We start from the raw sequence: 16,247 nt of genomic DNA on the forward strand, positions 1-16,247 counted from the left end.
AATCAACAAGTTACATTTAATGATCATTAATTTAATTTATTATCATGTTTATATTAATAAATAGTTAATAAATATGAAAATATTTCTAAAATATAAAAATATGTGTTAATTATTCATTTAAAAATGAAAATTTTTAGGTTGAATTAATACACATTAAATATAACTTTTGATTAATAAAAAAATAACGAGTTCATTAGAGGCACTAGTTAGGATGTACAACACTAGTTGCATTTCAAATTAGTTGCCACCACATTCTTTTTATACGCCACCGAAACTTGTACACGTGAAGATGTAAAACACAAATAAAACCACCAGCTTATACATATATTGATGTAAAACATGAAAAAGTATGGATTGCTGGTCTAAGAAAAAAAACATAAAAAGTACGTATCCGGTATCCCTAGTCCCTACCCGATTACTTATGGTCACCATTCATGTGCTATTTCGTCCCAATAATGTATGGAGAATAACTCGTCCTTTTAACAAATCGATGCAAATGTTAGATTATTTGTATAAACAGACTAATCTTTTGAGTTTTGAGAATATTTCGAAATCTACTATTCATTCGGTGCCAACACAAATGAACATACTGATACCATATAAAGTTATAATCATCGAGTCGGAACTTGTAAAACTCACAATTTAGACATTAATTGAAGTTGGAAGCTCTATGTTTAGATTTTCCATATGTTTATCTGTAGATTGAACCTTAAAGTGCTCAAGATGTTCATAGTTCATGTGATATTAATTAAATATATTATGTAATCACATACACAAAAATGGTAGGACATATTTGCTGTCACTGCAACTATATCGTGCCAAACCCTAACCATTCAGTTTTGCAAAAAATGGGACCATTTTCTCCATATGAAAGCCATTCACGCTTTCTAAAGCAATTGTGCGATGTAGAAATCTTCAACAATCTGCAATGAAATGCAAAGGATAGACTAGCCTATGTTAACTTGATAATGTTTTAGCCACAAAAGTAAAAAATCCAGCTTAGCAGACTATTCAGTATTCACAGGCTCAAACAAATCGCTGTAAGGATCCCAATTTTTGATGAATATATATATATATATATATATATATATATATATATATATATATATATATATATATTTTAACGGCAGATATCTTTGATGAATATACATCCCACCTTCCCATGAACACAGTTCCTTTTTAGCAAAGTTCTAATGCCATAACTAGGTAATTCATCCAACAACTAGAATGAATCAATAGTACCATTTGGATCTCGGGTTATAGCCAGAAACAGTGCAGAACACTGAGTACAAAACTAGAAGTGCCAATTTTAAGTATTTAGAATGGATCTATTCGGGTTATATCTACAAAGGACTACAAATTAAAAGGTAAAGCTAACAAGGAAACGATGTTTACTATATAAAAAAAAAGTTTTAAAAAAAGGAAGCTGGAATCGGTCAAATCACCCAAAGTCTACCCACTAGAAAAAGGGTTTTTGATAAATTACTATGAATACATGGTCAACTAAAAGAGTTCACAATGGAATCTCCTATGACTATAAGCAGTTAAAGCCTCCTTATACAATCGAGAGGATGGAGCCTCTAACGAAGTAACAAAAGGTACTCACAAGTTATAAACATACAAGTACTAGTTGGATACCAGCTCATCTGATACTTGATAGTTTTGGTTCCTCAGTCACTACTTCTTTCTCTGAATTGCCTGTATCTACTGTCTGCGATTGAGCCTGAGACTGAGTTTGTGACTGAGCCTGAGACTGTGATTGTGCCTGAGACTGTGTCTGTGATTGTGCCTGAGATTGCTCCTGTGATTGTGCTTGAGACTCAGTCAGTGATTGTGCTTGAGACTCTGTCAGCGATTGTGCTTGAGACACTGTCTGTGACTGAGCTTGAGACTCTGTATGTGACTGAGCCTGAGACTGTGTCAGTGGGGTCATTTGCCCCCGACTTGCCTCTTGAGAGTCTTGTGGAATTCCAAGAACTGCCAGTGTGGACCTGAAAACAGCAAGCCATTTTCAGTGCAGTGAGCACCTAGAGAGGTCTTGAACAACAATTTAGAGGTGGCAAAATAAGATTGAGGATCTGGTAAGGTCAAGGGTCAAATGGATACTTTTTGGTACAAGTCAAAAGAGACAGTTTGGGTTGACTAGAAACAGTTTTAGTTTAAAAAAGTCTTATAGATAATACGCAAGTGGATTAGTTATAATCACAAATATAAGAATTTTGAAAATATCCATATTTCTGAATAACGTGTCTCAGAAGGTTATGCATCAAACTACATTTATTCACCTTTCAACCGACAGACCCAATTCCATTGACACTAATCTTTTTTCCTACTTCTACCAGCATACCAAGCTCGACCCATTCGAAGTTAACATGCAAATACTCAAAAATCACCACCTCTAAACAGCATCAAACACAGTAACTTAATGAACCTTGGAAGTGAAGATCGAATGTCTGGTTGGCTTGCATATGAAGCCAATGGACCTTTTAGTACAGGTTGTTTATTCAATGCAACTTCAAGTTGTGCTGGAGGAAGCTAAAGGGTAGCAAAACAAGTGAATGCACATCAGCATGAGACAGATAAGAGTAGAAATCCTAGAGCACAAGCAAACATAATTACTATCAAGATTAGTTGGCACACCTGCAGTAGCACACTGAAAGACTGAGGCTTGGTTAACTGAGCACATTTCAAGAATCCTACCCAAAGCTTTTGATTTTTCCAAATCTGAAATTCAAAAGCAGAATCTCTATCATACAAGTTCCAACTGTGTAAGATACGTCTGTACTCTGTAACATAAGTTATGAACATTTCTCACCTGCTTGCTCACCAGACGAGATAAAATCTCCATTATGAAATCCACCTGTACTATATTTTGACTGTCAAATATTCAGCAATAGAAGTATATATATATATATATTAATCAGAACAGATTGTATTCAACACGTAACACAAGTACCCTAAAGGAAAAACGAACGCCCCAAGATTGAAAATGCTCACTATCACATTAATATGATAACCAAACCTAGTGAGCAAAAAACATACATATGCTTTCTAGTGTTTGGATAACCAACTTCAGCTAATGATTATGAGATTATTTAAAATATTTTAAAAAAAGCAAGTATCACAGGTTAGAGTAAGTTTACTTATATACCCTAGCTAATTACTAAATAATCAGAATTTGCCAAAACATCGACAATATTTAAAATGATACTACAACATCACGCACAGAGTTAAATCCCCAGACTATCTCCAGCACCATGTTTGATATCACTTGATTATCAGATTACTATTATCTAGAAGTATCACATAGCTACTTAAAGAAACAAACATCTAATAAACCTCCGTAATCGTTCTTGAACAGCAAAATACATCTTATAAAGTAAGCCTTGCAAATGCCAAAGATAGTGTGACTTTCAATCAACTTACCAGAGAAGGAAATGCACCAATTGTCTGTATTACAGTGCGCATGAATAGCATTGGAAGAGGAATCTGCTCAACCTGAAAAAAGGCATTTTAGAATCATGGTGAGTTTGGTGTCAGTAAGCAATAGTGCAAGAACCTTCACCAAAAAATCAGACATCTGCATTCATTGACCAAGAGAAAGTGACGCACTTTAACCCATCTTAAAATATTACCCATTTCAAAACTTGGTTGAAGGTTAGACATACCAGTTGATTTAAAACCTTCGCTAGAACTTGTTGGGTAAATATCTGTCGTTGCTGAAAGCAAGTGTTACATGCTTCCGTAACCTGCTTAAGAAAAACAAAATGAATTCTTGAGTTGCAAGGTGATGAACAGACAAGAGTTGGTAATGACGAAAATGAGAGCATGCCTTCTTAAGGGGAATCCCGTCTTTCTCAGGATCAATGCCATGGATGCCAATCATCACTTCAGCTGGTGTAAGAACTGAACCACTCTGAGATGATTCCTGTAAGTAATGTTACAAACAACCAATCTTAGTATATTAATATTTATTAGTTATGTATACTTACCAAAGACAGAGATACCAATGGCTGTAACAGAGAGCTCAGTAAATGGAAGGAAAAGGGTTAAGTTCATTAGGTAATTTTAAATGGGGACCCAATACATTTTTTTTCCAAATTTTTAATGCTGCCAAATACAATTTAAAAATCATACTAATATACTATTTCAGATAACAATCTAATATTCTGCATTAAATGTTTTAGGAAACTTTATGCATAGAAAACACACATAAGGCATAGCTTTTAGATTAATAAAACTTGACAGATCCTATCAAACAACCCTAGCATGCGGCATACGAGATCCTATACTTAAAATTCCCATTTCACAAGAAGTACCCGCCACTTTATATTTCCACTTCAAGAAAGTGTCATCACGAGATATTAAACATAATAATGCACTTAAACACAATATGAATTAAAAACAAAAGCAAATAACGAATTAAAATATTAATTTAGTCAGCCAACAAAAGTTACCTGTAAGATACGAGAAAGTGCGGTCTGGAATTTATCCACTGGAAGATTTACAAAGCGTGGAAAGATCTGAAGAAGCTGGAAAAGGAGTACCAACAATTATCGCAACATTATAGCTTTTACCATCGGAGAATGAATTAAGTCAATAGACCAAGTAATTGTTCATTTAGTGATTTTGAAACTATGGGAGTACACAATGAAGCAAATAATTTGTTATGATCCCACATCGGCCATGTATGGGATTTGGTTGGTGGTTTATAAGCCTAGGTGTCCCCTCCTCCTTTGAGCTAGCTTTCGGGAGTGAGTTCTACACCTAGCTTATAGCATGATGCGATGGGTTTGTATCATAGTTAAATATAGAACTGAGAATTAGTGAATGTTTTGAAGACAAACACATTTTACATTAAAAACTATTATCGTGTTACTTTGATTTAGACTCTTTGGTTATCTAGGGTCAAAGAAGCCGCTAAGAAGCTCATGTAAGATCACCCACCTAAGACTAGGTTTAAGTAACTATTCGTGCACGTTTTGAAGACAAACACATGTTACATTAGAAACTATTACCGTGTTATTTGATTTAGACTCTCTGGTTATCTAGGGTCAAAAAAGCCGCTAAGAAGCTCACGTAAGATTACCCACCTAAGACTAGGTTTAAGTAACTAATTAAAAAGTTTCAAGTTGCAGTAAGCTCTTTCAAAGCATATATCCAAACACCCTCATAGAGGACATCTTTTGCAAACATTATGTTAGCTAAGAAAAAGAACAAAACAAGCAAGTAATTCAAGTTATTTGCAATCAAAGTAAAGAAGAAAACCTCATCTTTTGGTATGAACGGTAACACCGGGATAAGAATCTCTGCGTCCTGATATGTGATGGAACTTCAAATCAATGTGAAAGTAGAATTCTATCTACCATGAGAAAAACAAATAATATACCTTCAACTTTGTTTCATATAACTTTCTAATGGTAGCTAGCAAATCAGGAGAAGGAACAGCCCCATCTGTTAACGTTTGCACAACCTGTTGAAAAGAAGAAGAAAAACAATAATGAAAAAGACATTCTCCAACTCTTATAAGAATAATAAATTATATAAAAATAATGACAAAAACCTGCATCAGAAGGTTCTCACTTCCAGCAGGTGGATCAGCAATAATTTCAAGAAGTTGAGGTGAAGGCCCAATGGTGCGAACTAGTTTGGGTATTTGGACGGTAATTGCCTGCAAAGAAAATGACAAGTTAAGGATACAAACTTAATTTTAGAATAGCCGAGCTAGTCTTTTACATTAAAGTTGAACGTCGATACACGATAAACTACTGAACCTGCTTTGCAGCTTTTGACATGTTCTTGTAGACGATTAAAAGTTGACGGAAAAGAGAATGTTTCTGTAATTCATAAAAAAAACCCCGCAACTAATTAAACAGCTAATAAGAGAAATGAAACTGTGCAAACATTTATGTACTGATAAGTTGTAAGATACCTTTGTACAAAGGGCAAAATACAGTGACATACACCGCTGTGCATCGGTTATTGAAGGGGATGGAATGCTTTCGGATTGTGGTTGACCGGCCTCAGAGGTACAATCCTTGGTGATGGCACTTACTGACTCATTTAAATGTTTTTCCATAACGTCCTACATATATGAAATGATGAGCGAAATGACAAATTTCCGTATATTACTTGACTTCATCATTACACTAAAACCACACCTTTGCTAATTCCGCATTAGATTCATCAGCACTGGCCGTATCAATCAAATGATCACCGTTCATTGCAGATAACAGCATTTCTTTCGCAAAATCTTCAATTTGCTGAGAAATAGACGGTATAGGGTAAAGCCTGTTTGCCACCTGAATAAAGGATACTGATCATAATCTGAAAGAAAAAATAGAAAAAAGGGAGACATAACCATAAGCTGGTTAAGATTATTCATTGAAAATTCAAGATATACCAATCGTATTGCCTTTGTTTGCACTTCCTCCAAGTGGTGCACTGCACTCTGTTCAAGCGGTCACAGTATGGTTAAAACCATAAGTAAATATGATATGCATAAACAAATTAATGTTGTAAACACATGAGAACCAATGAAACTTGAGAATGCATGGGTATACAAATTTTATAAAACAGGATCTGAGAATATAAATCTGGATAATTACTTGTAAGAGAATTCCTCAATGTATAGTACAGTGCAAGCTTAAATTTGGAAGCTAATACTACCCTACTAAGTACCCCAAGATCACATGAAACCCTATACTACTACTAGATAACCTCTAACATCCTCTAGAGCAATGATACAATCATTTCCAATGGTTACACATAAATAAAAAAAACTAGACACAACATCAATACTATCACTTTAGCCAACTGCTCCTTCCAAAAGGTGAGAATTCATCAGTTCAATCGAGGATTGACCACATGCAGGGGACATGACGAAAACCCCAATTAGAAATAGAGGTAACTGGAATATGGGTCAGGATTCAAGAACCGAAATCTTAAACGGGAACAAAAAACCGATAAACCAGGTACAAGTACAGAAAAAGGAACCAATGGACAAGAATTCAGAAAGAAAAGGTGAAAACAGACCAGAACAAGAATCGAAATCTAATCGAAACTTGGTATTTAGCAAATAGAACAATGACACAAGTCTAGAAGATGACCTGAAATGCAGCTCGAGGTTAAACTTATAACTCAAACAAGAGAGATTTTCGACTTGAACTGAAATCAAGAAACAAGCGAGAGAACCGGATCAGAAACTGGGAACAGGTATAGCATCAGGGATGTCAAATTGAATTTGAGAATACAATGGGAATAGGAAAAGCGATCTGGAACAGGGAAGTAAGACAGCAATATACTTAATGATCTAGGCTAAAAGTAACTCGAAACAGTACCACATAACCTCGGTGGACAAGAACTCGGAACAAGGACGGAAATGAAGTAACATGAAGCTGGTATAAGGTCTGGGATTTCGTGTAGTCCACAGGGACATAAATCGGGGATACGGCAGCAGACAGTAAAGTATAGGAACAGATATGGCAGAATACTGGAGTACTGCCGCCAGCGTTAGTAATCTAGGGCTCTGGTAATATTACAGCGGACCAGAACTGAAAGCAGTGGATGGCACGGATTTAGACAAGAAAACCAATGCCTCTTCGGATCTGGACTGAATCAAAGTTTCAAGCAAGAGGCAAAGAATTCTGACGAGCTAGAGGTAGTGGACAGGATGAGAAGATACCAGGAAGATAAGATGACAGACAGCAAATGGGAGACTTAAAAGGCAGCCGTGCCGATACCAGCGACGCCAGCAACACAGGTGGTCTAGGTTTTCACCAAGATTCCTGTAGGTGGTCCTGTGGCTCAGATACCATGTGATAAAACAAGATCTCAAAATATAATACAGTATACAAACCTGATTAACAAAACTAGCACTATCAACCCTAAGATCACATAAAACCCTGTTCTACTAATAGATCATTTCTGTCGGCAATAAATAACTAGATCCTTTTAGGTGCACTTGTAAAGTTTGAGTACTAGAAGGTGCCTTGACCACTTACCACCAGATACTGCGTTTTGGAACAATTTATGTGCATGTATGGATGTATATAGAGTTTCATATGTGTATATCAAATATACATACTAGAACAAAGTAGTCACAAACACATGTGTTACATATATACCTGTAAAGCAATTTTTAAGCAAACATCTCTAGTCGGTGGTCTATGCAGAATTAAGCTCCAAACAATACTGAGACCTTGATGGACTCTCTCTCCACTGTGCAACTCCTCATTTTTATCACTGTTTCCAGGAACACACAGGCACTCTAACATCTTAAGAACTGATTTAGGCAGATAAGGAACTTCACTTAGCAAGATACTTAAAGATTTATCATTTGCTGGAAAAGAGTCTCTGAGTATTTCTGCCTGCGATATGATTGAATAAACTTTATACGTTGCCTGCTTGAAGATGATAACCATAAAAAATGGAGAACATTTACAAACCACTTTTAGAAGGAACATTTCATATACAGAAGTTGCTGTTGTTGAAGAAAAGAAATCATGGTCTGCTTCGGCCTCCCCAAATAATCTATACAGAACACGTAAGGTTAACTCGTGGCCCTGAAAGAATAAGTCATTGTCATCATTTCAGATATTTTGAATTCATAAATAGTTTAATGATCTTATATGAGAAATCCAGTGAGTTAGGTTGAGCCAATTATTTTAGATTAGTAAACGGCAAACTGCTTCAAAATGGCAATCCTAATTTTATGTTTTGTTCTATTATCAAGTTAATCAAACGTAGTAAATTGATTAGTGAACATAAATGCTGTATAAATAATATGTGCTAGGTTGCACTAGTGTTATAACGAACAATTGTATCACTAAATAGGAACAATAAAAATAATAATAAAGAAAAGGAATATATCTGGGGTTTAGCAAGTTAAACCTGGTAATTAACATATAAGATTGATTGGGATTTGATACTAAACTATCAACACTATTATTCATATTGGAGTACCTATTCTAAAGTATAAAATATTTGTTAATGTTTTAGAAGAAGTCAATTGCTTTGTTTCTAATAGTCGAGATATATTTCTTTCCGAAAAGAATACTACATCAGTTATACATGGACTTTGAAAAATTACCTCATGACTAGTATAATCTGACCGTATGTGTGTTTGCAGAGCTTCCCAAGGATCCAACTCAAGAGGAAACTGCCATAACGACAACATGCAAGAGGTCTTCAAGATCATAAGCATAAAAATAAGACAGCTTATGCAAGGTTATTATACGAAATCAAGCAATTCGAAATATTTTGCTGGTGTGTTATTACCTCGGCTCCTAAATGTGAAAGTAACGAGAAGCGAAGATGTGAACCTCCGGAAACTGCTATGTGCTTATAAGCGTCGATGATACGTATGAAAGCAGATCTCTGTAAATGATCTTTCTGCTCATCAGTCAAGCCAATAACAGGGGCAGACATCTTTGGCAGGACGACTTTAGGTGTAAACTGAATAGAAGTTGCGGTTGAGGAGTTGATGCTGTTTGCTTCTGCCATAGCTGCTTTTGGACTAAGTTCCTCAGACTTTTCTGTAGACAATGAAGGAACTAAATCCATCGATGAAGTGCCTAATTTGGTAACTTGCTCTTGACTATTTTCTTCCAAGTCAGCAGAAATCATTGCAGCATCAACCTGGATGTCAGGCATATCATCATCCCGAGTTGAGGAATCTAGACCTGGTATTCCGTTCTCAAGTTCCCCCACATTGGTATTTTCACATGGAATTGCTAAGCTAACACTCATTACTGACGCTATATCAGCAGTAGGTTCCGAAAGAATCAAATCTTGCTCCATAGCAGAATGTGGTAAAACACTGTCTTTTGCTGCAAACTGAAGTAATACAGCGTCTTTTGCTGCAGGCAGTTCACCCTCATGTTCAGGCTTCTGTAGAATGGCAGACAACACAAGAAAAATGTTTACTAATGTAATTTTAGAACCAAAAAAAAAAAAAACAAACATCAAACAGCAGAAACTTGTGAAACCTAGAATTAACGCTGTAAACGAGTTGAGCTACCACGAGGAATTCGATCTTGAGTTTGAACAGGGCTAACATTATCAAGTTTGTTATCAAATGAAAATATGAGCTCGGAGCATATAAATAGTCAACCTCCAATATCATTTTCTGCTTTTTGAATTTTCTATCTTGGGACATTTTTTCATTTTTCAAGAGTTTTCTAGAGAAGAAAAAATGGAGAGGCTTTCTGAAGAAGTGGATATAGAAAGTTGGATATAGCTTTCAGAGAACCAAGAAAGACGAAAGTAGAGAACAGTTTATGAAACTAAAGACACCCTTATCAAACTTTTCAAGCCGTGTATGTATATATGTTAACAAACTGGTGATGGTCAAGTTTGGTAAATTTAATTCTAACTCAAATCTGACTTGTTTATCACACATAGTTCGGACAGTTATTTTTAAACATTCTGAGCTCTTGAATATTTCTAAAGTAGAGACTGCATCATTGGGACTTGTCATGCTACAGAGAATTGAGTTTGAGCTCATTTTCTGAACTAACAAGAGGTAGAACTCAGACATACACCAACCTCAGAGATCATGTTTATAATAATAGGTATACCTCATCAATGTGTGTCTCCAATGCAGAATGTGTATTTTCAGAAGTAGTAGAGCGTGATAACATGTTTGTCAGATATACAGATAGATCATTATCTTGGGACCCAGTCTTGAGTAACTCTACATCTCCTTCTTGTTTGGGACGAACTAGAGGAAGATTTGGCATATTGGCCATTACTACTTGCGCTAGTAAGTCTGCAGATATACTACTAATAAGAACTTCTAACATTGAAGCAGACTGTTCACCCTGTGCAACCAATGAACTAAACATAGCAACAAGCTGCTGAACCCGTCCGTTGTCTACATTTCCTTTTACTTTGCTTGATGAGCTCAAATCGTCATTCAAGGTGGGTGTTAGTTTGGCACGCTTTACAGGTACATCATCATCTTTTACTTCAGGCCTCTTCCTAACCGCAGGCAAGTGCACGGCATCACATACTTCTATTGAGGGTTTTACATCCTGTAAGATAAAGAGCATTCATCGACATTCACATGAATACTTGCGCCCAGATGTATGTTACATATATTGTGAAAAATAGAAAATTCGGAAAGATTGAAAAACTGATTTCATCATTAAACTACGTACATAATATACTAGCATTGAACCCGCTCACTGCAGCAGAGTTAAAAAAAAAAATTTGTTGGCGATGTTCAATGATTGCTTATCATACCAGAAAAGGTTCATTTAATTTTATAAATAATTTTTGAAAAAATATATTTTATAACTGAAAGTTATAACAAAGTTTGACTAAATGTTTAAGGAAAATATAAATTAATGTTGACGTGATAGGAAAATATAAGTTGTACTCTCTTTTTGTAAGAAAGTTATATAAGAGGTATAAAGCATCTGTAACATTTGAACCATTTGGAGACGATAAGCCAAGTCCATAGTTAATCAAAAGCTTATTACCATGGGTCACATACCCGTGCAGTAGATGAATTACCACGAGAAACTTGTTGAAGGGCTTCTTCAGCCAACCCTCCAGCTTTCATTTCTTTAAGTGATCCAACTAAACGATCTCGCCACTAAAATAACAAAACAAAGTTCAACTACATTAGCAAAAATAACACAACAGAAACTAGAAATACAGCATTCCCATCCATGATGTCAGTCAATGGAATCAAGTTCATATGCTGCAGAGCAACAACGAAAGGTTAAAAGTATACATCCATTTAAGATAGAAATATTAAAATTGTGAAGTTCTGTATTAAAGGATATACCTAAAGCAGATGTTCTTGATTAATAAATTCATACATGACAACCAAAAATGAATGTAGATATTTATGAAAATAAATGCCACATTACAAAAGGAAAATCATGTCACGGCCACATTACAAAAGTAACATGGTGAGTGTAGGTCTGTAGGATCAATAAATGTCTAGTAAATATGGCGAAATGGAAGGGTTACTGGGTTGGTAACAAGTAAATGAGTTTGGCTGAAAGCAAGTGGTGTGCAGTAAAGATTTTACTGTGTACCGTAAGGTTGACTGCCAACACTTTCGTCCAGTTATTTCGATTTGATAAATAATTGATATATCTAGTAGGATCATATGAAAGGCCAACTTGGAACATTTATTTGCCTCAGCAGTAAGTGCATAACACTAGAGATGGAAGAATCATCCAGTGGTTAACAGGTCAAAACAGGGTTAAGGGTTGTATCAAAACAACTAGTTTTTGAGATATCTTGTCAGGTAGGGTTGTTCCCCCAACCTAGTTTTTAAGATATCTTGCCAGGGATGGGTTGACCTGCCAACAGTTTTGAACAACTTATATATGTTTAAAAACATATATATTGCATAGAAATCAATTTTTTAGATGAAAGTGACATATACACTTTGGACGGCTTTAATCCTGTTGCACCAGTTCATCAAGGCAAGGGGGCTTCATCCTAGGAGTCTCCACTTGGTTGAGGGTTCAAGTCCCAACTGGAACAATAGTATAAATTAGGTAGAGGGGAAGCTAGTGATTCAAGTAGATTACATTAAACCAGTTCAGACCAATTGATCCATTCCATAAATAATAATGTTCTAAGTTTTGCCCATCAGAGCTAGGTCGAAATGCAGATAAATGAGTCGAAACTTCTACCTCTAGCTCTCCATAAATGAGCTGGGTCGAAATGCAGATAAATGAGTCGAAATCTTTGATTTACACTAAATCTATCCCATGGTATCTCTCTGACTTTGGTATAAATCAAGAAAAATTGTGTAACTAACTACAGTGAAAAGTGGAGCAAAGGAAGAGTAAAAAATAAATGTTAGGCTGAACTGCAGGAGTGCAGGTACATTGTACATTAACTAATTCCAAATAGCAGATAAGCAGGATAAAAGAACTTTAGTAACAGTACCTGATAATGGAAAGCTTCCATTGAACAGGGAAACAACATAAAAATGCATATTGCTAAAAAAGTTTAAGCCACGATAAACTAGCTCGAAACAGGAAAAGATCTAAAACAAGTTAAGAAAACTTCCAACACATGAAGACATATAGCAGCCAGATGAACATAAAAAAGATGTGAAACAGTTACCGGTGCAGCACCCGGGTGTGTGCATTTCAAGCAGGAGAGGAATGCATTCTTTAAAGTATGATGCACCCCAGAAACTCGACCCGCTTTCACAGCACAGTTTGCTGGATCTAGACCAAGCAAAACTGGAAGAATCCGTCCATAAAATGCAGGTCGCTTCGTTGCAATGGTCGAAAGACTGTAAAGGAGAGAGAAAGCAATTAGTTAACACGTTACGAAGTACATAAGGTTACAAATCATTACATATGATGAAGAAGATGAAATACCTCTTAATTAGCACGATGACCACCATATTACTGAGTGACTTCACGGCTGGATATCTTAACTGATCAAGCAACAAACCCAAATTCCGACTAGCTTCAACTGATAAATCACCAACATTAAGTATGGAATGGCCTCCACGAAGCCATGCTATGTTAAACTCGTCTGCCACAGAAACAATCACAAAGAGAGTGTCGATAACCACACAAACAACAAAAGACAAAAATAGAATTAACGGTCAATTCTAAATACCTCCAGAAGTATGATCCGAGGGAGGGGGTTCAGCAGAAGCACTAGGATCAGCTGTATATAAAAGCGTAACGGCTTCAACAAACTTTAGCGCAAGCAGCTTCCTCCCATCGGTTTCAGGCTAGCAAATCAAAAAGAATCACAAAATTAGGCAGCACACATTACACTAAACAAGTGTTCCTTGGATGCTAAATTATGGGGGAAAACGTGAGTTTTACCTGGTAGGACATGGCATATATCTCGTCTTTAAGCTTCAACATCCATGCCCATGAAGACTCGAGAGCATCATCTAACTCAGTAGAAAACAAACCCTGAAAGCCACAAGCATAAGCATCTATGTACAGTGATTTGATATATAGTAGTATAACACAGAGAGAAGAGAGCAGGGTTGAACCTGGATAGCGATTTTGGTAAGGACACGACGGAACAAAGTGATAGCACAGGTAATGGATTGTCTGGCAACCGCGGGGGTAGCATCTCGTAATAGAGTGATGAATAAAGGCACGATCTCGGGTAACAAATGAGTGTAACTTAACCCTACGTCACCAGCAATCCTACATGTATATTTATTAGGTAAATATAAATTGGATTCGATCAAGTAAGAAAACAACATTGAAAGAAATAATGTACATACTGAGCAACGGAAAGGCGAACGGGGCTGGAGCGGTCGGTGCGAAAGTGAAGAATAAGTTGAGGAAGGAGGTCCGAGACTAATAATTCATCACCTTCTTCATCGTCTTGTTGTTGTTGTTCGGTGAGGAGATTCAAGTGGTGTTTGAGTTGAAATAAGGTGTCCAGTTTTGAAGGTATATCAGTTGATGTTTTGGCCGACTGAATCAGACCGGCCAGCTTCTCCCGTGATATACTTTCCACCATCCTCCCTCCCTTCAATCTATTCAAAGTATTTCATGAACCCTAGCTAACCTAATATTCGTCTATCTTGTCTGGCTCAAACTATGTACCAAGACCCAAGTATTGTGCGATTCCCTTAATATATATTCCTTTTTTTTTGTTTGGGTTATTGTCGGATACATTCTAATCGGTCTTCGTCTATATAGGGTACCACTTGTTAACTCTTAACCTACAAACATAACATAACGCATTCGAACCGGACATCTATGGTGAAAAATTAACTCTTTACCATTAGGCTAGTGTGTGCGAAAGGACACACGGGGCCACCGAGCCGGACTCCCATTAGGTGTTAATAATTTAGACCTGGCAAAATGGACGGGTCAGGCGGGTTTGGATAACATGTCGAAATGGGTGCGGGTCAAAGCGGGTCATTTTAGGAATGCGGGTCAAACGGGTGCGGGTCTGACCCGCATTTTTCTCGAGCCCAAAGCCAAAAATATGATATTTGTTATAAAATTTAAATTAATTTTGAAAAAGAGTTATTAATATTATTGTAGTAATTAGTACTGTGTAAAAATAAATTGATGAGTATAAATAAAAATTAGAAATACTACCAAAATAACTAATTAATGCATCTTAACGAAAACTCTTAGGGCTTTGTTTAGCAAAACCCTATAGTTAATGTATGTATATATATATATATGTTTCAGTTCCTCTGATCTTTGTTGAATCCAATTTGGCAATTTCCAATCCATCGAACTACATACTATAATAAAACTCGCTCAGTGCAATATGAAAAACCCGCTCAACCCGCTTCTTCATTTAAGTTATATTTCAATCTACCCAATTAAACCCAATTGTTTTCATTTTCCAGTGCTCATCTTTACCCAATTAGTAAAATAAATTACCCAAATAGACCCAATTGAAAACATTTGGGTATGGATTGCCAGGTATAGGTGTTATGATCGTTTTGGTTGAGTGGCCATTTTACGCAACATGCTGAAGCCCAACCAATATGTACACACCTGAAAACAGCCCAACTTTGAAATTAAACATAACTCATACATTTGCATTTTTTAGTGGTTTAACCAAAAAAACTTTGTTACGAACGCTTTTCACACTTAACGACCCATATACTCTTGAACAAAACTTTGGTGTATTCTGATAAGTTTATATATGCAACTATAATATAGATATATAATAATAAACATTCGTATAAACCCTGTTTAGTGCACATCCATAACATAATCATACATTTGCATTTTTCAATGATTTAACCCAAAAAACTTTGTTACGAACGCTTTTCACACTTAAGGACCCATATATTTTCAAGCAAAACTTTGATGTATTCTAAGAAGTTTATATACAACTTTAATATGAATATATAATACGAGTAATAAACATTTACATAAACTTGGTCAAGTGCGCATCCATGACTACATCATCAATATACATATCTTGTGACTAGTTGCTGGTTTGTTGTCCAAGTCAATTTTACCTACAATCATAACAACTCAAATTGGAAACATAAAGGCTAATGAATACACATAAAGCAACCTTATAAACAACCAAGGTGTATATAGATCAGTCTAGATATATACAAATTATCTATGTTATGGGAATTAGGTTTTTGTGACAAATATATTAACAACCCTTACAAATCACTTGATTTGATTTGTAAGCTTATTACCCATCAAGAAAGCTTCAAAGCAGAATGTTTGTACGCCGAACCGAGATTAGGATGAAGATGGGGATGATGAGTGTCTTGGGGTTGTTCGTTGGTGATT

The 16,247-nt window shown here is 36.0% G+C and overlaps 1 protein-coding gene across 3 annotated transcripts; it reads right to left on the minus strand.

The window, feature by feature from the left end:
• Positions 1 to 1,460: 1,460 nt before the first annotated feature.
• Positions 1,461 to 14,555, minus strand: LOC122606709. 3 transcript variants are annotated; one of them, XM_043779560.1, is made up of 27 exons: positions 14,243 to 14,538; positions 14,003 to 14,162; positions 13,827 to 13,919; positions 13,612 to 13,729; positions 13,365 to 13,524; positions 13,102 to 13,276; positions 11,501 to 11,602; positions 10,581 to 11,036; positions 9,280 to 9,891; positions 9,092 to 9,160; positions 8,448 to 8,564; positions 8,127 to 8,369; positions 6,404 to 6,451; positions 6,162 to 6,302; positions 5,933 to 6,085; positions 5,775 to 5,837; positions 5,564 to 5,671; positions 5,390 to 5,473; positions 5,269 to 5,316; positions 4,458 to 4,532; positions 3,833 to 3,928; positions 3,669 to 3,749; positions 3,427 to 3,498; positions 2,816 to 2,860; positions 2,641 to 2,724; positions 2,432 to 2,535; positions 1,461 to 1,991 (listed from the first exon to the last, which is right to left on the minus strand). In XM_043779560.1, exons 1-27 carry the CDS (start codon positions 14,482 to 14,484, stop codon positions 1,643 to 1,645), a joined length of 4,098 nt encoding a protein of 1,365 aa, XP_043635495.1. In that variant the 5' UTR covers positions 14,485 to 14,538; the 3' UTR covers positions 1,461 to 1,642. The 3 variants fall into 3 exon arrangements, with proteins under 3 accessions (XP_043635495.1, XP_043635497.1, XP_043635498.1); XM_043779562.1 differs by lacking the exon at positions 1,461 to 1,991 and having other exon boundaries at positions 2,433 to 2,535; positions 2,816 to 2,876; positions 14,243 to 14,552; XM_043779563.1 differs by lacking the exons at positions 1,461 to 1,991; positions 2,432 to 2,535 and having other exon boundaries at positions 2,816 to 2,865; positions 14,243 to 14,555.
• Positions 14,556 to 16,247: the final 1,692 nt, after the last annotated feature.

The sequence above is a fragment of the Erigeron canadensis genome, chromosome 7 (genome assembly GCF_010389155.1).
Source record: "Erigeron canadensis isolate Cc75 chromosome 7, C_canadensis_v1, whole genome shotgun sequence".
Classification (NCBI taxonomy): Eukaryota; Viridiplantae; Streptophyta; class Magnoliopsida; order Asterales; family Asteraceae; genus Erigeron; species Erigeron canadensis.